The sequence below is a fragment of the Musa acuminata genome, chromosome BXJ3-3, assembly GCF_036884655.1.
Source record: "Musa acuminata AAA Group cultivar baxijiao chromosome BXJ3-3, Cavendish_Baxijiao_AAA, whole genome shotgun sequence".
NCBI lineage: Eukaryota > Viridiplantae > Streptophyta > Magnoliopsida > Zingiberales > Musaceae > Musa > Musa acuminata.
This window is the reverse complement of record NC_088351.1, coordinates 6,776,296-6,799,051: the sequence shown is the minus strand read 5'-3', so window position 1 is coordinate 6,799,051 and position 22,756 is coordinate 6,776,296. Positions and strand designations below refer to the sequence as shown.

General features: G+C 37.7%; 3 protein-coding genes across 3 annotated transcripts; 1 reads left to right on the top strand and 2 right to left on the bottom strand.

Annotated features, from left to right (window-relative positions):
- Positions 1–677: 677 nt before the first annotated feature.
- LOC103977743 (disease resistance protein RGA2) lies at positions 678–5,212 on the bottom strand. The gene is made up of 3 exons (XM_065144213.1): positions 1,467–5,212; positions 1,108–1,265; positions 678–1,018 (listed from the first exon to the last, which is right to left on the bottom strand). Exon 1 carries the CDS (start codon positions 5,205–5,207, stop codon positions 1,527–1,529), a length of 3,681 nt encoding a protein of 1,226 aa, XP_065000285.1. The 5' UTR covers positions 5,208–5,212; the 3' UTR covers positions 678–1,018; positions 1,108–1,265; positions 1,467–1,526.
- A 4,705-nt stretch (positions 5,213–9,917) lies between these two features.
- LOC135632856 (NADH dehydrogenase [ubiquinone] 1 alpha subcomplex subunit 6-like) lies at positions 9,918–14,452 on the top strand. Its single transcript, XM_065141687.1, has 2 exons — positions 9,918–10,218; positions 14,024–14,452. The coding sequence occupies exons 1-2, from the start codon at positions 10,000–10,002 to the stop codon at positions 14,207–14,209; spliced, it is 405 nt and encodes a 134-aa protein (XP_064997759.1). The 5' UTR covers positions 9,918–9,999; the 3' UTR covers positions 14,210–14,452.
- A 2,633-nt stretch (positions 14,453–17,085) lies between these two features.
- LOC103977740 (uncharacterized) lies at positions 17,086–21,847 on the bottom strand. The gene is made up of 6 exons (XM_009393337.3): positions 21,430–21,847; positions 20,627–20,719; positions 19,503–19,736; positions 19,290–19,392; positions 18,585–18,814; positions 17,086–17,571 (listed from the first exon to the last, which is right to left on the bottom strand). The coding sequence occupies exons 1-6, from the start codon at positions 21,747–21,749 to the stop codon at positions 17,349–17,351; spliced, it is 1,203 nt and encodes a 400-aa protein (XP_009391612.2). The 5' UTR covers positions 21,750–21,847; the 3' UTR covers positions 17,086–17,348.
- Between the last annotated feature and the right edge of the window lie 909 nt (positions 21,848–22,756).

Genomic DNA, 22,756 nt, shown 5'->3' with positions numbered 1-22,756 from the left:
ACCAACTAAGAACAAAATCTATCTTAATCATTATTCATATGCAGGTCAAATATACTTGGGGGAAGTCGAGACAGAATCTCGTGTTGAGAGGTAAACTAGACACTTGGAGAAGGGCACCTCTATTTTGGTGTTTGTTCATGTCATCGTAGGCATCATAGATAGATGATGATGACCGCAATAGACGAAGACCACTTGGTGACTGTGGGAATGAATCTTGAAAGCACACCTGATGCTGCCCGGAAGCTCCAAGCTTTTTACTGTTAAAGAGCAAGCAAAATTTCCTGTGTGGCTTCAGAGAATACCGATGAGGGCTCGCTCCCTCCCTGTTTGAGGAAAGCAAAGGAGAGGCAGATGCAAGACAAGTCTCCAGAAATCTGAAGGTGCCATACGACGCTGACAACATTCTCGACGAGCGCGAGGCCGCAGTTGAAGGCGGTATGAAAACTCTTCGTTCGATCATCTTATCTTACATGTTCTTATCCATCAGCGAGCGCCTGCAGCCACCGGCAGTAGCAACGGTAGGCTCTTGATGTACAACAAAATAAACTGTCTACTGCAAGAAAGTCCTAACTAGATTCTGATGTTCATGGCTAAGCTTTTCTTTTTTTCCAAAAAAAATTATATATTAATTAAAGAGACGAATACAGCCAACGATGAATGAATCAACACGCAAAAAAGTAACAAGAGGATCAGATCAGTGGCCTCTCTACAAAAAAAAAGAAAAAGGATTTTAGTTAACCACATCCGGCCAGCCAACCAATCAACACATCCATTCCTTTTCCTATACACATGGAACAGCTACAATGCTCTCGAAGGAGATCAAAATACAACGTACTAAGTTGATTTGGTTTGGTTCCAAGAAGGATCAGATTCCTTATTAAGTGTTTTAGCGACCTCCACTGAATCAGATTCAATGGCAATGTTCCTCAATCCAGCACCAGCAGCAGCCAATCGAAGTCCTTGAAGCATCGCAAACATCTCCATACATAGACTACCTTCTCTTCAAAAAAGCTACAACCTGCAAAAAGAGACAGGAGCCCACATCATTTCTAGGAGGAGGAAGAAAATTAGAACACAAGCTGGATGTTGCTGAAGCATCTTCTCAACTGATTCCGAAAAATGCAGAGTCTCTGGGAGGAGGAAGATCTCTATACATAATAAAAGTCGAAGAGATGAGGAAGTAGAATGTATGACAAATTTCTTTTGAACTTGGTTGGTATGAACATCCATTTGGTTGATAAACCGATTACAACCTGAACTCCTTCCTACATCATATTAATAAGAAAAGGTCAAAGGAGAAGGAAGTAATGAAAAATGAGTCATAGCAGATCTCAGGAAGGGTTTGTTTGCTCACTTAGCACTAATGAATTGCAATTTATTAAAGAGAAGATACTAAGATTACGAGGCATGCTTGAGAAAAATCTATTCAGAGGAAGCAGCAGAGTCGAGAGAGTTCGTAGCATTACCAGCAGAAGCACTTGCACCTCTAGGAATGACATAAGGTTGCTTCAGGTGGTGCTACAGCGTCATGGATGAGTCCTTCCAAGACATATTCTTGGTACATTAGCTATTAAGGGCCAATCATCACCTCCTCGTGGATGACATCGCTGACACAGCTGAGGGCATTCATGGATGACCAAATGTGCCAGGGACATGCTGACACCTCCGCGAGGAAACGCATGGATTCTTGGGCATCTGACGATGTACAAGGTGCTGAGGGAGCAGAGGCTTTGCAAGTTTGCAGGCAGTACCTCCAGGTTTGGACAATCAACGATGTGCAGAATTTGAAGAGAAGTAAGGTTTCTCCACTTCTCTTCCTCTTCGCCGGTGAAGGTTACGAGTTGTGGACACTGGCAGATCTTTAGAAACTGGAGGAAGGTGAGGTGTTGCAGAAGTCCCCCGAAAAATGAATCATTTTGTACTCGGTGTCTGAGCATCAAGCCGTCGTCACCTGTTCGTCTGCGCATCCATCGAGTGATATTAAACGCGAGCCCTGTATCGGAAGAGTTATTCACCTCAACCAAACTGTGTGACATGGTGAGGCGAGGGCAGTTCTGAATTGTCAAGCTTTCGAGGGAGGTGAGTGCCTGGAAGCCAATAGATTGTAGCCTCTGGCAATTGACGAGGGACAAATGTTGGAGTGCTGATAGCTGACATTGAGGACCCGGTGGAAATGATGACAGATTTGGACAATCTTTGATGTCCAAGAAGGAAAGAGATGTGAGGTTCTCGAAGCATGTTGACAGTGAATCCTCATTGTTGTTTGGATAGAGGCATGGTTGCAACTTTAGATGCTCGAGAGAGGAAGGCAAAAGAAAACTGCTAGGCAGTGGACAATTAGTCATTATCAATGATTCAAGTGAAATGGCTGTTCTGAATCCTTCCGCCGGCAAAAATTCAAGAGAATCACAATCGGTAAATGCCGCTGTCTTGAGCGCGACGAGGTGGTGCTGCAACAATCCTTCGCTTAGGGATCTCAGTTCTCGACACTCCGAAACATGCAAAGAAGAAAGGGAAATATTCGTCGTCACATCACCGTTTCCATGGAATCCTGGAAGATCAACTAGTCCTGTTCTTGATATCCTTAGTTCTTCCAGTGTTGGTGGGAGGGAGGGCAGATTCCTGAGCCTGGGACAATCCTCGATCAGCAGTTTATGGAGGCGAGGGAAGTAGCAACAGTTTCTCCGTGGTTCCGACCATTCCTCCAGTCTGGGCATGCGACATATGTTGAGGAGCTCCAGCAATGGAAAACCTGAAACTTCTCCGGTGCCATAAAATTGCAGATTGATTTGTCTCACTTGGGACATCCCATCGATGTGCAAATGTCTAAGGAGATGCAGCTGACCGAGACATGGGAGTTCCGTCAACCTTGCGCAGCTACGCAGGCGAATCGTTTCCATGTTGGGCAGATACTGATCCGTCATCCAACTCGGAGATGAAGTGCCTCCGTAGTATTTGATACTCAATTCTCTCAGGTTTGGATGTGGTCGGAGGCCTTCAAGAACTTTCCTGTCACGATCACATTCTCCGGCACCCCTACCGTCAGCCCATCTCAGTTCCAAGAGTTTAAGCTTCTGTTTCTCGTCCAACCTCGCCTTCCGAGACTCTTGCGTTTTCTCTACATTTTGAAGGTTTCTAATGGAAAGACCACCGTGAAGCTGATTCATTGCACTTAGCTCTGCAATCCCATGTCCTTTTTTCTTGTCAACATTATAGGCTTTCAGCTCTTGAAGTTCGATCAATCTCCCGACTTTGGCTATGTCGGCAACTACATCTGGATTTGCTTTGAGCTGCCTCAGTTTGACGAGCCTGCTCATGCTTCTTGGTAACCTGCACAGTTCACAGCCCTCTAGTAGCAATGTCTGAAGGAGGCAAAGACGTGTTACAGACTCCGGCAACCTTTGAATTCTCGTATTAGACAGGCCCAGGTAACGCAGATGTTTCAGATTTCCAACCGAAGAAGGCAACTTTCTTATGAAACAGTTGCTGAAATCCAAAACACGGATTCGGCTCAACATCCTGAACATTGTTTCAAGAAGACGATACGACCGGAACTCAGATTGGCCTAAGAAAAGGAGAGTGCGCAAACTGCTGAGCGGGTTGACAGCATCTCCACCAGTGTTATTATCCTCAAGAACATTGGTTATACTTTCAATGCACCATGACAAATGACGAATTGGCTTTGAAATATGCAATGGTGAGTCTTCATCTGCTCGAAAATATTCATCCAATGAAACCCATCGAGCGAGGTCATGGACTGAGTCATTCATCACATAGTTTCCCCAGGAGTACCGAAAGAAGAATCTGCACACCAAATCATCAAAGCATTCTTCTGCCATGTCCTCCGATCTTTTCGACTCTGTTGATTGAATCAAATTTTGAGCTATCCACATGTGGATCAGTGTATCCTTTCGAAACCTGTAGCCCTTTGGAAACAGAGCACAGAAGGCAAAACAGAGCTTCAGCTGAGGGGGTAGATTGTCGTAACTTCTCTTTAGAGCGGATAACACATCACTTGCAGCCGGTGGCATCTCCCAAGTCTCAGCTTCCAAGACTTCTCTCCAGCTGCTTTCTCCGTGCTTAGATCTTAGATATCTCCCCATTGCTGTTGCTCCGTAAGGTAGGCCACTGATCTTCTTGGCTATCTTCCTCCCGATCTCTTCCATTCTAGGATTTGTACTAGAGCAGCTCGCCTCCCTGAAGGAGTGACTCTCGATGAGTGACCAACTGTCATCCTCCGTTAACTCCTCGAGAACGTATGGCTCCATCGTGCCGGTGATATCGGCGACCTTTTTGCTCTGTGTCGTCACAATGACCACGCTTCCCCGTCCTCCGGCATCTAATGGGGCTAACAGGCTTTCCCACTTCACGGGGTCTTCGTTCCACACATCATCCAGCACAAGCAAAAATGTCGTCCCCCTTATCTCCTCTTTCAGATTAACTTGAAGCATATTCAAGTTGGTGAGATCCATCAACCTTCCGTTAGTGGCGTACTCTGTGATCTCTCTAGTAATTCTCTTCACATCAAAATCGTCAGACACACACACCCACATTCTCAATGGGAAATGCTCCTCCACTCTCTTGTCATTAAAGATAAGCTGAGACAGAGTCGTCTTCCCTGCCCCTCCTAATCCAACTATAGGAACAACAGGAACCGCCCCATCGATGGGCTCCAACAGCAACCGAATCAAATTCTCCTTATCTTGAGCTCGCCCGACAATACAAGATTCAGTCAGAAGAGAAGTGGTCACACCTCTTTTCGTGGCATCAAGCGGCTGCGACCCTTCCAGCGCACCCAGATTTAGCTCCCTCTCAAGAGTGACCCCGTTCAACCTTTTCCTGACGTCTGCTACTTTGTGCGCTAATGGAACATTTATAATCACATGATCGATAAGACGTTTGAAGGTCGAGCGAGTTACCTTCAGTCGGATTGCTGCGGCCTCGTACTCGTCGAGGATGTCGTCGGCGTCGTAGGCCCATTCCTTGAGCTCCATCAGCCACAGCACGAGAGACTTGTCAGTCATCCGCCTCGCCTTTGCCTCCTCGAGCAGAGAGTGAGTCCTCAACAGTGTTCTCTGCAGATTGTTCAGCTCGGCTCTCGCATTCAACTGCAACCGGAGTTCCGCGACGATCAAATTGATGGACCGGTTAAAGACTTCATTCACCAGGGAGAACACCGCCGCTGCCTGTGATGTGACACCAGCCATTCTTCTTCTCTGATGGCAAATAGAGGGAATCACCTCAAAGATCCATTCAAGGTCGCTCCCCTTGTAAATCTTGATCCATGAATTTGAGGATAAACAATGACCCAGTCGGTCAACTCAAAGATAAATATTTACTTGACGAAGTGATTGTTGGTGGCAGGAATCATAAATTATGCAGGAAACACCAGTTTATCTCGATGTTGTCGGTGAATACTGTCAACAACATCCATTGCAACGTAGCGGGAGGAAAGTGAATTCTAACAGATAAATAAAGAACAGATAACTAAGAAAGTGAATTCTAACAGTTGCATTTACTTTACAGTCAATTCCTATCTTTTCGAAGACCTATCTTATTTAGCGAAAGTAAGCATCCAATAAAAAATATAGAATAAATATTTTATTGTATGTTAGTGATAATACATGAGTATTTTATTTATTCATGAAACAATTATATAGATTCCGAGTTGTGACAATATATGAAATCTCTCTTATTGGAGAGATCTGTATATAATCATATCTCCTAAAAATTATCATTTAAAGTTATGCTCTTACTATAATCACTGTAGAGATAGAGTTAGAAATAAATTCTCTATTTGCTCATCAACGTGCTTCTTAACTAATCAATCAGCTTACTATTATCTCGTAAAAATTATCATTTAAAGTTATGCTCTTTCTATAATCACTGTAGAGATTGAGTTAGAAATAAATTCTCTATTTGCTCACCTATGTGCTTCTTAACTAATCAATCAGCTTACTATTATCACATTGAATTTTCTTTAGAAAATTTTATCTTAATGACACAAGGACTTTAATCCTATTTAATATTTTAATAAGGTAGTTAATTAGATTATTAATAATCTTAACATAAAATATAATAATAATCTAATCATACTTTTATTTGATTTTTATATGTTTGCTCATTTTATTATTTGAGTTTCCTTTTATAGAATTTTATTGTAGTAATGTAATTATAGTGAATGAAAAATAGGAATAAGGTTTAAGATCATAAGAAGAATAGATTTTAGATTATTAAGTCCTTCAACTTTAATATAAGGCCGACAAGATTACCAAGTATAAGGCATCTAAGAAAATTTACTTTGTGAATTACTATAGTGGACTTTGACACTTCCAATTATGGGTATCGCCTAGTGATCACCCGAGTTATTCATGACCATAGAAGCTTAGTAGTTCTTGAGGAAGCATGTGATCAGTGTTCTTCTTACAATCAAGTCACACTAGTGGAAAATAATGAGTTTCACAATTGTAGTGAGTCTTTAGGTTTGATGACTATCGATCAAGAAGTGGTCAAACTAGGAGAAGAGATCGAAAGACTACTGACAGCAGCAGCTACAGAGACAAGGGTAAAGGTTGAAGAAACCATTAAGAGTGTCATGAAGTTCATTGGGGACCCATTACCAAGTTCTAACAACAACTAAAGAATCTACTATCATTAAAGGAACAACACACATTGAACCCACCACAACATCGATGATCGTTACTATGATTGATGGCATAAAGGTGCGCACGTTCGATGTTGATCCTATAACTTGAACTGTCTTTCCACATTTTATTTTGTTTAGCCATTATTATTATTCTTCTTCTTCTTCTGTTTTAGCCATTAGGGAGGTCCTTTCCTTTTTTATTTTCAGCCTTACATGGGGATTCCAACTATTATGCAAATAATTTTGTTGAACGAAAAGTATAGTCTTTTCTTTTACAAGTATGATTGTCTAGTGTTTAATATTTTTTAAGCTTGAATTTCTCTTAAGGATAATACCTTATGAAATGCATAATATTCTAAGTTTTGTGAGATGTTTAAACTCCCTGAGATAGAAAATTTTCATTAGAACTTCTTTCGAGACTCAATAAGATCCTTTCTTATTATGGGAAGCTTTCCTTGAGCGTAAGTGGGGTTACTAACATCAACCTCATATAAAACTAGGTCCCCCACCTTCATGTCAAACCTTTTAGTTATAATGTTTTACCATAAAGTACTTGTAGGACAAGTGTTAAAGGTGAGCTCTTATTTAGTCCCATCATTTATTTAGGTAAAGATTTACTCCGAGTCATTGGTTTCATTGTAACTTTTAGTTTTAATTGTTAAGAGGATATGTGAGGAAATGATGCTGCTTTGATCACCTGTTTCTTTAATACTTTTAGTATAGCATAGTTAAAAAGTTTATCATGAAGCTAAACTAAAATGATATGTCAAAGAAATCATAAAACTTTTTAAATTTAGAGTTATTAAATTGAGTAGGTGATGAGGACCTTTGGAACGTTGAACTAAGAGGTTATACTATTACAAATGAATTCCTAAACTTATCTTTCTATTATAGTTGCTAATAGTTCAACTTTTATATTAGTAAAATATTATACTTTGACTATCAAGCGTTTTCATTATTTTGAAGCCAGTAACTAACGGTCATTTTCAAATTATATTAGTAAAATATAATTTGGATGGCATCCTTTGGGTCTAAACGTTGCAGGTATGGTTGAGTGAGTGATATTCTATACAATTGGTTAGGACCATGAGTATTACCTTTAATACTTTTGGGCTATCCATACGTCCATTGGTAGGGATCTAGTTTAGAGATAATTAATAATATCTCCCATCTAAACGAATTCGAGTGTCATAGTTGCATCATCTTCGATAAGATACTTAGCAACCGCCCCTGACAGAGGTGGCACCGCCTAGAGGCTCAATCTTCGAGCTCTGCCAGGCGGTGCAACCGCTCCAGTCAGGAGATGCAACCGCCTGATCCCGGAATTCCGGGAATTGACAGTTTTGAGCTCCAAATTTGAACTAGGTTGGGGCCTATAAATACCCCACCCATTCAGCACAGAAAACACACAGACATACACCGAAATCTTGATCTTTTTCTGTGATTCTTAGAGCTCAAAATTGTTGTAAAGGCCAAAAGTTCTTCTCCCTCTTTTCTTCCAAGTTCTGAGTTGTAAAGAGATGAGAGAAAATTTCTGTAAGGGTTGTCTCCTAAGCCCGTCAAAAGGAGTGAAACTGTAAGAGAGTGGTTGGCCTTCGCCTATTGAAGGAAGGCCTCTAGTTGACGTCGGTGACCTCATCGGTGGAAGAAGCCAAAAGTAGAGTAGGTCAAGATTGATCGAACCACTCTAAATCTCGGTTTGCATTTACTTTGAGCATTTTATCTTTACTACAAACCTCCTAAAATAGCTACTGCCTTCTGCGCTTTTACGAACAAGTTTCTAAGTTCAGAACTTTCCGAATCTGCGTTTAGACATAAATCGGCTTTGTCATACGATCATTACAGTTCAGTTTACGTTTTGATTTCAAACTGCCTTCTGTGCATTTATAAAACATATCTCAAAGTTCAGTATCTTCAAAATTGACATCTAGACGTAAACCGGTTTTATCGTACGAACGTCGCATTTCAGTTTACGCTTGTATTCTGGTTTTCCGCTGCACTAATTCACCCTCCCCCCCCCTCTTAGTGCTCTTGATCCTAATAACATAGAAGCTCTTAGTTTCGATAATGCATTATAAGAAAAACGTTAGCTAAATTAAATGATATAAGTTACATAGAAGCTTCGAGGACATAACTTAGAAGTAGAGCTTTCATATAGCTAATATTAAGACAAATGATAGCTTCTCAAAGTTGGGATAACGATACTTTTTATCCTTTAGGACATGACTAGTATAGTATATAAATCCTCTATATATTAGTCTCTTCCTAAATCAATACGAAAATTATTGTTGAAGTAGTCTTTGATAAATAGAGGTACAACTTCTTTCTTGGATGGAGAACTTCTTTGTTGGATGGAGACTCATGTCGAGGTGAACCAAAATATTTTTTTAATTAGTCAAACAACACATTGGTTTATCCATTAGAATTCTTTTACTATAAAATTCTACAAGGTGCATCTTAGAAGAACTCTCTCATATAATTCTTTCATTATATTTTCAAATCATCCCGAAGCTTATACTAATTTAAACATTGAATATATATTTATCAGACACAACTCCAATATAATTTTGCATGATTATCAATCGAATCTAACACTTCAGTTGATATACACAAAAAATAAAACATAATTGAGTTTCAACCCTGCCAAATAATCAGGATATATAACACTTCAGTTGATATACACAAAAAATAAAACATAATTGCGTTTCAACCCTGCCAAATAATCAGGATATAGAATTGACCATAATAAAGACAAGAATGTCATTGAAATGAAAAAATATATATTTTTAAAATTTTACAAAATTAACTTCTTCGGATTAGAATATAAATTTAATTGATCAAAATCAAGAAATATCATAGTTATGAATTAGAAATAACTCTTTACTGTATTAATCCTTAAATGAATAGGATAATTTTTTTAAATTTAATTTATAGTTTTTGATAATTTTTTATTTTCTGATATAATTTGTAGATCATATTTCATCAATTTGTTAATATAGCATAATAAGACTGCCCAATTTAATTTTCTTCTAGCTTATGCTTATCCCACTAAATGCATGGATATTGCATATACATCCTTCATTCTACAATTTTATATTTACAAATTTTTATTTATTTAGGAATTTATACACTAAACCAAATTTAAAGGGAATTTTCCCAAATTATAGGGATCTATTTCATTTTATGATTTGTTTTGGGCTTTCGGCCTAGTTATAATGAAATGTCTATGGGCTTTCGGCCTGCTTCTATAAAGGTTTTCCGATCGGTCTCTCTCCAAAGGGATGATCGAAAGCACAATAGGGGAAATCCATCGATAGGTGAGGAGTGGGGTGACGGGGGAGAAAGAAGCGATCATGTCGGCGTTGGCGGCGTTGAAGATGGTGAAGGTTCCTCCGAACTCGGCGAGCGTGGGGGAGGCTCGCAAGCGGACGCTCGAATTCTTCAAGATGGCCTGCCGATCCCTCCCTTCCGTCATGGAAATCTACAACCTCGACGATGTCGTCACCGTCTCCCATCTCCGCTCCGCGATCTCCGCCCAGATCCGCAAGAACGCCCACATCAATAATCCCAAGGTATCCCATCCATCTCTCCTTCCTCTAATTCTTCCATTTCGGTTCATCCTTTTTGACCTATTTAACGTCAAGATGTGTATCGACTGCCTTTTTTTCCATTTCATTCTTCTCCTGTGTCAAAAGAAATAGTTTTCTTACGGTTATTAAACTGTTCGATATTCATTCTGGACAGTAACGTAAATACTTGTGTTTTTCTGCGCTGTATTTGATACGTTGCTGCATTCTAGTTGCTAAAGATTTCATCGTTGAGTCGATTGGATGGCGATATGTTGCTGCATTATAGTTGCTAACGATTTAATCTTTGAGTCGAATGGATGGCGGAGGTTACCTACTTAGAAGTTTTTATTATTGTTGCAATTTGCTGATTTGTAGTCCCACTTCGTGCAGGAAAATTGTGAAATTAGGTAATTATCTGACTTGATTCTAGTTGCTAAAGATTTCATCTTTGAGTCGATTGGATGGCGGAGGTTACCTACTTAGAAGTTTATATTATTGTTGCAATTTGCTGATTTAGAGTTCCACTCTGAGCAGCAAAATTATGAAATTAGGGAATTATCTGACTTGACAGGAATTTCACCATGGCTTTATGGTGATGGCAGTGAAAAGTTTTAGGAAGAATTATCTTTTTTGAACATTCTTATATTGTTGGAATTTGCCTGAAGCATCATTCTTTTCTGAAAACCTTGTGACAGTATCTTTGCATCTCATTCAAGCCAGTATATGATTAATTTTCTAAATGAAATAAGATACTTTTTTTTTTCTAATGCATTCCACCTGATATGTTGCTGCATACTGCCAACGTAGTTTCATGTAAGAATTAGAAATTTTTTTTTTTTGTCTAACGCATTTCCTGAACATTTTCCTTCCCTAGGTGAATATTAATATACCGTTTAAACTGGTCATGTACTACTTTTCTGATAAGTATTACTCTCAGTCTGTATGGCATTTGCTTTGCGATTAGTTTGTTTCCAATTTGGTGTAATCATGAAAATGTCTCTGATTTGGTTTCTTATAGGGTTTCAGTGTAATATACCACACTAGTGAATGTCTAATTTGTCAGTGAGTTGTCTCAATATCAACAGCTTGTTTCACTGCTTTGGTGAAGTATATTGTAGTTCTGCGTGAAATCTACTATATGTATTGCATTGACATCAGATTTCTACAAAACTAATGTTCTATTCGGTTAAGAAAAATTCTAGCAAAAGCCATTAGTTCATCTTAACCCAAAACAAATATTTACCTTTTCACCCATAGGATTCTTGAAAACAACTACAGGAACACAATCATAGATATGCATATATTTGTGTGGTTTAGAGTAGCTTAAATCCACTTTCGATGATCATAATTTTCTACTCTGTATAATTGTTGATCCTTGATACTGTAAAAGGCATATGTTTGGTTTTATAATTAAGCATTTGCCTAATTTATTTGCACATGATAATGCTCTTGTAGAATTTGTTAATGGAATTATAAAGTTGATTATAATAAAGCTATTATTCACCATTGACACTTGCAACGTGTGATGTTAATGTCATCTTTTTATAGCTCATCTCTAAACATGCACTACTAAGGAAGAGACATTTAGTAGCTTTAAATTTTAGTTACATAGGAATTGGAGTCAGTGATGTCACTAGGTGCTCGGGTGCTTGCCTAGGCGCCTAGTTGAGGCGAGGCCTGAGAGACTAATCAAACCCAGGTAGGTGATTTGACTTGAGCATCCCCTAGGTGTGCACTTGAGCTTGGGCACATGTTCGGACTTGATCACAGCCTGATTTTAACCCAATTCAATCAATTAGGTTTGACTAGGTAAATAAGGCTACCCTCGCTCCTTATGTGATAGCAACCCTCGACGTCTTCTCTTGGTGGAAAACCCTAATCATCCGATCCTGTTACATGGAAGGCAGTTGGCGATCAAATGACCCTCTTGCTTGCAAGGCAATTGTTGACTGATGATCGACGATCAACGTTCTCCCAGTGTGGCTGTGACTTCTCTCTCCTGTAGGATAGTGATGGTACCTTCTCCAGGCAGTACCTACCTACTCTCTCTCTTTCTCTCTCTCTCTCTGGTAGTGCAGTGACCCCCCTCCCCCTTCTCGCTCGCTTTCTCTCTTCATCTTCCCTATGATTCATGTCCCCAACCCCCCTCTCTTTTCTCTGTCGTGCCTCTATATGCTCCCTTCCCCACCTTTCCTCTCTACCTCTCTCTCTCGGCTGCCCTCTTCGCCTCTCTCTTTCTCTTGGCAGTCCTCTATGCCTCTCTCTCAGTCTCCCGGCAGCCCCCCTTCTCTGCCTTTCTTTTTCTCGGCAACCCCCACCCTCCTTCTCCATCCTCTACCCCCTGCTGCTGTTAGCCCATGCCATCTGCTTCTGTCAGCCTCACTGCCTCCCCCTCCTCTGAGCCCCTATCTCTACCTTCTCTTGCTCTCATGCGCCTCCCCTAACTTCCCCTACTCTTTGCTAGTCTCATCTTATTCTCATTCCCCTTCCCTTCAGATTTATGTTATTGCTTATTAACAATAATGTAATAGTTAATTCTTGTTAATATAGTTTATAAATTATGTTAATTACTAAATTTATCACTGCAAGAATTTTCAATTGCACTCTACTTTTAGGATCCTGATTTTTGAATTTTTGAATTGTCACTGCAGTTTTAGGTTCCTGAATTTTGAATCATATTATTCTTTTGTTTTGTTATTAGATTTGGACAATCTAGTACCTTAATGCTTTATAGATGGTTAAATGAATGTAATTCAGTGTTTTAGTGGTGATATCTTGAATATGAAATGATATGGAACTCATGGATTGCCTTGTTTTTTTAAATGATTGTCTTCTCCCTAATAATATTTTTTTGTAATTTTTATATTGATGAGCACCTCACTTGGCTCGGGCAAGCTCCTGGCCTCAAACATTTCAGACCCTTGGCATCTATTAGTGCCTAGCGCCTTTGATAACATGGAGTGGAATGTTTTAACTCATGTTGTTGATGCGAATAGGGGATATTTCACGAAAATAAATAATGTACTACTTAGCATGGTTTGTGGTGCTTGTGATTAGGATTGGCTCATTTATTGTTTATATCTTAATACATATTGAAGCACTTATATAACTCACTGCACTAATAAGGTATTTGGTATATGTGCGGGTATGGGATGCTCCATTAATTTGATTTGTGTTGTATCGATTTCTGGTTGGTTTGTCATTTTGGATCATGCTACATATTGTATTACTTAATTAGGTTGCTTCCTATATTAAATTAGACATTTGGGTGTCACCATGTAATTATTTTTCAGTATAATTGGGTGAATAACAATGGCGATGGAAGCAAAGATTGCCATACAAGTTGGTATAAATTGGCATCAATTGAAACATATAGCTATGGGCCACGTTATCGATGCCAACACATGGATGGGTCAAGTTTTACTGCATTGTGTTATTTTAGAATGGTATTTGAAAACTCCCATGGAAGTAAGTGACCATTCTGAGTAGGAAACTAAATTGAAAAGGAGTGAGTCACTGTAACTGGACCAATTTGTTATCACTGTAACTTCTTTTCATGTCTTAAGAGCACGTCCACGAAATGAATCTAACTTTAATAGCTCCTTTCATTTCATCTCTTTTTGGACCGGCGACTTACCCTCATTGTTTTTTCTTCGTGCTTAGAATTTATTCAATGTACTATTCTTTACTACCTTGCTTCCTCTTTTCTACAGTTGTTAATACTCTAGCAGTCAATTTTCAGATAATTACCAACTTATTTTAACAATATTTTGACTTGTACTTGATCTATTTTGATTTACCAAAACAGGTTATTGATTTGCTTCTCTTCAAGGCAACAGAGGAACTTAGCAACATAGTTACACATTCAAAGCAGCGCCACCATGTAATTGGCCAATATGTTCTTGGACATGAAGGGCTTATGCAAGACATGGGGACAAAAGACCAGGGAATATCTGAGTTTCTGAAACAATTTTATACCAGTAACTACTTCTGAACCTTTTCAGAAGCTGGAAGAATCGATCTCCAATCTTATCTTTAGCTGATACAGTTCACAAGCTTTCAACATTGAGCGAGCAGCCAAAATTCTAATTTAGCTTGTTTGTATCATGAAGTTGGGGTGCATTGAGAAATATTTTTCCAGCACAAGCTTTTGTTGTGTTTCTTGAGTTTCTCCTTTTAGGAATAACAAATTCATGATGTTTACATGAATGAGATTGAACAGGTACCGCTTATTGAATTCTGCCTGTCAAGAGAAACCCCATGGAACAACTGTGTTTCTCATTGTGTGAATGCTTGTGTTTTCAAGTGTCAGAAGTTTTATGTTTCTGGTTGTTTTGCAGATTGTGCAAATATTGGAACTACTGCCGTGTTTCTCTTGTAACAAACGAAGATTATATCACGAATCAAATTAAGACTTGTTCAAGGGAAGGTATATGTCGATGTCGACCTTGAATCAGAACTTTAGTAGGCAGCGTGAGCTTCTGTTGCACCTTGTGATATCGTCAATAGCTAGCTAGTTGATGACATTGATTTGTTTCTTATGAATTCTTCAAACAAATTTATGTTATGTAATATTGCATATGCCACACACTGTATAGTTTGGGTGGCTTTTTGGTTAGATTCTAACTATGCAAAGCATATCTGAATATGTGACAAGGTCGATGATTGAGAGTCTTGTCATGGAGTAAGATGAAGCTGGCCAAACTTGGGTTGATAGAAAGACGAAAACCTTGTCTACTGCTCCGTTGGCTGCTCAATATCGATTTTACTTGATGGGGGTTAACTCGAGGGATAAAGAAGTGGGATTAGCAAAGTGTTTAGCTGTATAGAATACGAGCTTTATTTAATGGTGCAGGTTGTTGACAGAACTGAGACTGAAGTGGAACAAATCGATCGTTGGAAATAAAGAAGAAGGAAATAGGTATTAGGCATTGAACTCAAAAAGTGTGATGCACTTCCATCTCAACCATCGTAGGAAGCTCAAGTGTATGCCAGAAGGCCCGGGACAATTAAGTTGCTTGCGTACACTGTCAAAATATATTGAGATTTGAGATCCTTAATAGTTAATTATATTGACATGAAAACGATCGACAAAATAATTTTGATATCCTTCTATTTTTGGAATACTGAAATGATCTTTTTACCTCAGTTATTCCCTCTTTTCTTTTTTGTTTGCCGGCTTAAGTTCAATACGATTGTTACCTGCATAGCTATAGGACTCGGGTAACATATCCAACCAAACCATCTAGATTCGGACAAGGTGTTTTCATTAGCCGTCGGGTAACTTGGATCAAACGACAGAGGCGATTAAGTCAAATACTTAATAATAGAATCAGAATAACTTAAAACTCATGTTTTGAACATTATCTTGTAGATCGAGTTCTTCAGAGAACTTTCTTTGCATGAATACGTTGCTTGAATGTTAATTAGATGTATCAATAAATCTCTTGGAAAAATAATGAATCCTTCATCTTTGGTCTCTGAACTAATTTAGAACTTTCTTCAAAAGCAGTAAGATTTAATACTTGTAAATCACAAATTATACATTTTCAAATTTGACTCAACACTAGCACTATATTTCAACTCAACATTGATTCTAAGAGGATTTTAAACGTAGATTAGCATCTGCATCATATAACTCATCATCATCATCCAATCCAATGCTATAATATCATCATCTTTAAGACTGATATCAACTTCTAAACTGAACTTTAAAATGTCAAAAATCTTATTTCTTAATCGAGTCATATAACTCATTATCTATGGATTTGGTGCATCATTAGTAGATTAACTTGCAAAATGTAATTTTTTTTATATTTATCATCTCCGCCTACAAAATTAGTTACTTGATACTATCTTTTTAAATAACAAAATCATTCGATCTGATCAAACATTTTTTTACAAGAATAATAATGAATATTCCTCTCGTAGTAACCTTGATTATTACTTTTCATGTTTTTCTTATTCTATTCTTCATGTTTATTGTCTGATCCAAGGTATACAATACTGTATTGTACCAGTGTTTCGAGGTTGGCTTGGTACGATATGATACCGGCGTACCGAGTGATACACAAAGGCGTACCGAACGATATTTCAGGATTTATCGAACGATTTCCTCTTACTATAGTATTGTATTGCTACAGTATAACACTGTAATACGGTCCATCTGGTAACGGACGGTCCACGTACTAATATGTCATCGGACCGGTACGTACCGTAGTATCGAACGGTACAATTCCAAATTGCATACGTAAGCCTCTTTAGAATTTGTTGCAGTAAAAACTTAAGAAAATCCTTTGAAAAAAATAAAGAATATGTAAATCCATTTTTTAATCTTCTCTAATGGCTTTTGCTACATTATAACATTCTTCAATAATCTCCCAAAAATCTTGTCTTTTAAATCAAGTTTTCATCTTCCTACTCCATGTCAAATAATTATCTTCTCTAAAAATTAAGACTATCAATGACAAAAATCTTATGACAATACCTGTCTTGTTGTTCACCATTGCGGCTCTGATATTATGGTTCGAAATTAAAATCGAACAAGAAAAAGTCAAACACTAATAACATAACCATAATAACTCGAAATATAAAAAAACGTTGTAGCTCATCTGCAGCTACCCCTTAATATCAGTTGGTACCCCAAAAAAAGATACCACACTCTTGTTTATAGTCTAGACTCATGTCACATAAACATATGAAAACTCAATCACAAACTTATCTAAAACAGATATCCTAAATCAATTAAACTTTTATCTAAACATCTCCTAAATCATCATAATATGTGAAAGGAAACCAAATTCCTCGTAGACCAAGGTGTTTTTGCCATCAATCATGTTTATATTTGAGTAACAAACACACTAATACACAGAACAATAAACCCATTAAGGTGACAAATATATTGATTTCTCTCGTTTTCTAAAGCACCATGCATCACCTCCCGAAAAATACACAATGAACTTGTTTTTCTAGTCTTCCCACAAGTAGCGTATTCAAAATCTGAGAGCAGGATCATGTAATGACATCCCCATCTTTGTGCCTGGACAAGGCAAAAAAACCAAGAATAGGATTTGAAGTCCAAGTTCATTTGTTGCTGCAGGGAAATGGGATGAGTATTTCTTGATGTATTCCAATTATCTTCCTTCCCTCTCCATGGTATAGATGGGTACCTGCCAGCGCTTGGCATTCTTCTTTGGGTCATCGGTCAGGCTGAGATCCTTCTCGTCTACCTTGAAGGTCTTCACAAAGGTTCTGGCACCTACTAAAACCAACCTTTCTACCATGAAGAGCTGATAATTGTTCTCAATCACTGGGTCCAAAATGTCACTGAAATTGGATGAGTATGCCAACTTATACCTGTATTGTGTTTAAACTGAAATAAGAATCGAGTAAATGAAGCCAAATAGAAATGATTCTTAAACAGGAGATTTAAACAAACAAAGTAGCTATGAATACATGTTTATTGAAACAGCAAATTCTTTACTGTAGTCACTCCTTCCAAGAAAAGAGCTGAGCTCAATGGACATCTACAAGTTTTCTTATAGATTCAAACGCATTAATTTTTTTGGCAAAAATACAATTCATTATAACACCTGAAAAATACTTCCACAGGTGTCTCAGACCAGCTTCATAAAATATATATATATATATATATATATATATATATATATATATATATATATATATATATATATATATATATATATTGCATGTATCCAACTTAAGAACAATTATCTATTAACACCTGAAAAACATGCATCATAGGTGCTGTAGAACAACTTCATAAATAAACAACTTTTTTTTTTTGAAGGTGATGACCATTAATTGAAATGATTCGACTGAGAAAACAACTGTAACAACTCTTTTTAAAAATTCAAATTTGATAAGAGAATCTAATAATTAAATCCAATGAGTATTCTTGATAAGCTTGCCATTTATGAAGGTGTCATATGATTATAGAAAGTTTTACATGGATGAGATTCAAAATATGTGCATGATAAAAGTACATTTCTTGGTGGCTTACCAGTAAGGTGGATATGCATTGATAGGCAGTCGCATATGTTTTATGAGACTCACTGATAGAGTTAACAGCAAAATACTAGCTTAGGAAACAAAAAAGTATCTCCCATACAAGAAGAATAACCTGAGCTTCTGTTATCATAGCCAAGATCTTCATGGGTTATTGCTAAAAAGATAAACAGAGGCTAAGAAATCTGAAATGGACTTGGCCATACGTGGACAATTACTATACTGTTGATATTACCCAACTCCGAAAAGGTATAAATATAATAAATCAAGCAGCCATGATAAGTCAAAAGTAAATCTCTTTTTCTAGAAATGAATAAAAAATTTAATATTGCATCTTATACCTAGCAGAGAGTGGTGAAAAGAAGCCAGGTGACCTTTCATTTGAAGCGATAAAAAGTGTACGCCCTGCTGGAATCCATTTTTCAATTCTCTGTTGAATGAATTCAGGGCGTGTGTCTCTATCAAGATGGGGATGGAGGGTCCTAATAACTCCAAATTGGTCCTTTCTGGTCTTTATTTTATCTCCTCGGCGAACATGAATAGCATCATAATCACCAAGTAGACCTTTAATCTGTACGAAGAGGCTCTTTAGATTACTATATACAATCCACAATTAGATACTCAAAATATTTGACATGTAGAACCAAATGTCAGAAATTTTTTAGACATGACTAGTTTGTGCATGCAGCTTAGAACATGTTCTTAAAGAACAGTATCATTGTGACAATTTGCAAAATAAAAATCTTGTAACAGAAATAGTTACTAAGGAGTGGGATAGATACTTAGGAAGGGGTTATTTTAGGAACAATACATACTTAGGAAGTAGATGAAGCGACAGCAGTAAGATTATTAGTTTAGTCATGAGCATATTAGCTGTAATTAAAGTCATACATGAAAAGCATAAAATGAAAATATCATCAAGATATTAACCAGATATTTTAATTAAACTGAAAGAATATTTATTTGCTGAGAATGTAGACTATTGAACAAACATTTGTTATTTGAATGCTTTTCATCAACTTCTAGAGTATTTTAAGCATTAGTACCTTATCTGCTGCCTCTCTTAATTTCCTAGCAGCAAGCATGGGGAGAAAAGAATATGGCAGCAGAACAGAGCTGCGATTAGTTCGATCCTTGCACTCCATAAACCTGGATGGATTATGCATCTTCTTTATTTTCATGGTAGCATATTGGATAATAAGCTATGTTTCTAAGGTCTAGAAGCAGAAAGGATGAGAAACCAAAGCGTGGAATATTACCATGCTAACGGATTTGTGGTGCGGTTTATTAGCAAGACATTTGAGTAATGGGTATTTTCTTTGAGATCAACTCTGCTAACTCCTTCAACATGTGCCACCCCACTCTCTTCTAATTTCATACTTGTTGAAAGTATTCGATACCACATCTTTGAATTGTCCAATATCACTTGCACCTTACTTGAAAAGAGGTCAAAATCATACAAAGAGTCCATTGGACATGAATTTGCTGCCCACCTAAAACCATTTTGAAGCACAATCAGTCATTTTATCAACCATGTCTATTCAGAGAGGTAAAGATATAATGATACATTGAAATAGCATTATCTCAAAATCTACCTCGTCGCCGGACATGCAGAACTAAAGATAAATACATAAAATTTTACCAAAAATCCCCTTTTTTGACTGATCAATAATGGAATTGGAGCATACACTAGTGAAAAAATGAGCAAACAATTAAATGTGTGACTACAACTTTAGATTTGTGAACATTATTAAATATTAGTGTTACAGCTTCAGGCCAGTGAACAACTATAATGGAAATTGACTTAGATAACATATTTCAGAGACAAAGGAATGAACAGATGAGCAAATTTCTTTAGCTTGGATAAGTAACTGGCTCCTGGATTGTCATATTGACCACTTTCCTGGTCAGGAAACTAATGCAAAAGTTGAGGAAGTAGAGAAACTATATCTCAAAATTCAATTTGATTCAAGAAGCCTAGAATAGTTCACTTGACAAGTCCAAAGTAATAGTCAGTTTAGAATTAAATTGAACTGGCTACCCACAAAATAGGCAGCACCTTATATCTATGGAACAATGCCGGATAAGGATTTCAAAATGAGTTACTAGAACTACTACAGTGTCTAACAAACACATGGACATAGGCATCCTGCCAGCTCCATCTCATACATGGGATAGAGTACATAGAATCAAAGTCATGAATTAAAACTTCGTCTGATCAATCATCCATTCAATTGACATTCTAACTTAATTACTAAAGAATAGAGTAACAACACAAACTACATCAGAAGTGAGCACAATCGAGATATGAAAAGCTAAAAAACCATTATGGTATAAATCCAATTTCTGCTATGCATATGCTAGTTAATTTATGCGGCCGCACCTTTCCTCTGAACTTGTATTGCTGTGCTGGTGGAGGATCCCTTTCTTGTTATGTAATGGGTTGATGCACATTCTAGATGGCATTACAAACACTCTGCAAGATGGAGAACAATTATTTCAGACCAATACCAAATCCAAACTGATTGCCATGTTTCAAATTTATACTGCCTTATGCAATCTCTAATCATTTTCTCTAACAATAACTTGCAAGCAAATGCAATGCACTCATTAAATTTTCCTTGACTCGAAGGAAGAGTTTCCTGCATAAAGCTCAATAAACCAGAAAATTTGCCAAAAGAAAGAAAAGAAGACCAAGAAGTAATCTTTTTTCAACACAAAAAGTTAAAAAGAGATTCAAAACTACCAATACTTATGCAGGAAATAAGGAGGAAGTAAGTAAGAAGAAAAAACGACAGACACAGACCAAAAGACTTGAAGAGCAGCAGGAGGAATCGACCTTTCTGAACAATAACTAGCAAGAACATGAAATATGTGCACTTCAATTGTACCACATTTCCTTGACTTCGATTCTTCAAAAGGAAATTACTGTCTTGGAGGAAAAGCACCCGGCATGAAGCTCAAGAAACCAATAATGTTCTCGAAAATTTTAAAAATAAGAAAAAGATATTTAACACAAAAATCTCAACAAAATGCAAACTTTAACATGTACAAAGGAAAACCACACTTGATATAAAAAATGAAGATGAAACCAATGTCTACCTGCAAATCCAAAACAGGAGCCATAGAGCCCAAATGTAGTCAGAATCAGAAGAAAAAGCCACAAAAAAGGGGAAAATATTCGACCTTTGGAGGAAGAGAGCCTCCTCGAGGGCGCATCTGAGGCTGGACTCCTGGTGGCCCAGGCCAGCGCAGGAATCACAATGCTTCCCGGGGCAATCGATCCGGCTGCCCCAGTACAAGTACTTCCGTTCCAACCCGCTCGAACCCTCACTCTCGGACGCGTAGGCGGCCGCTGGAGGTGCAAGGGAGAAGCCGGAGGTCAGCATCGGAGGGAAGAACAGGAACCAGATGACCGCGAGGGCTACAGCGGCTGAGACCGCCAGCAGCGGAACGACGAGAGCTCTCGGCCTGTGCTTGCCCCTGTGGGCGCGCAAGATCGCCATGGGTATTGGGAAGAGTGGGCAGCACAGTGAGTTCCTCCGAGCTCTCGGCGTCTTTGTTGCGTATTAGACCAATAAATAAAGCTGCCGCGTCCCGTCGCGCCCATCATGCTTTCTTTGGAACGACGAAAACATTGATCCCGTCGGAGGGTAACATAATGGATCCAGAGAGCAAATTAAGTACCGACTTACGCAGCGACTCAACCAACCTAAGTGGGATTTGGCGCCAACCGCACCGTATGTGCGCTGCGTTTCCTGTCGTATGCCAAGTCGTGTTCAGACAAGCATGGTACACGAACGGGACAAACCAGTACGGCTCTGCGATGAGGTGGCGTCACTCGGAGCCGTTAGATTAGGATGAGCAAAGGAGAAAAGAATAAAGATGATTTATTAGTAAAAATCAAGTTTTTACAGTATAAGATCTTATTTTAAAAGTTTTTTTATTGTATTAAGTTTTGATCAGACTCTATTACCAAAAATTGTTTCAATATATTTTTTATATCTTAAATATTGATCAACAGACCTTTGTCCGTATATACCTCATACAATATATAAAAATATTGATAATATATTATAATATTTTAGATTCGAATATTGTCTTCATCATTTATTTTGTTAATATATATATTAATTCAAAATAATAAAATTAAAATCACTATTTTGTTTAAGTGGATCCAAACTGATTTACTTATCAATTTAATTTAGAAAATTAATTTGATATGCTATTATTTTAATTTTAAAATTAATTCATCCTATGGATTCATCCAATGCGAAAATAAAAATAAAAGGAGGTACGAGAAAAACCTAAAATTACTTTTTTTTCCTGGGAATTTATCCTTTTAAATTTTGCTATATTTACTTTCAGAATAAACATATTTTGTTCAAACTCAGTCTTATGATGATGTTAATCCTTAAAATGTCTGAGTTATGTGATCAATAATTGTCAAATATTGATTTTATGTTATTGGTGATTCTGCCTCGTGTTTGGTACAAATAATTCATGTTCTCAT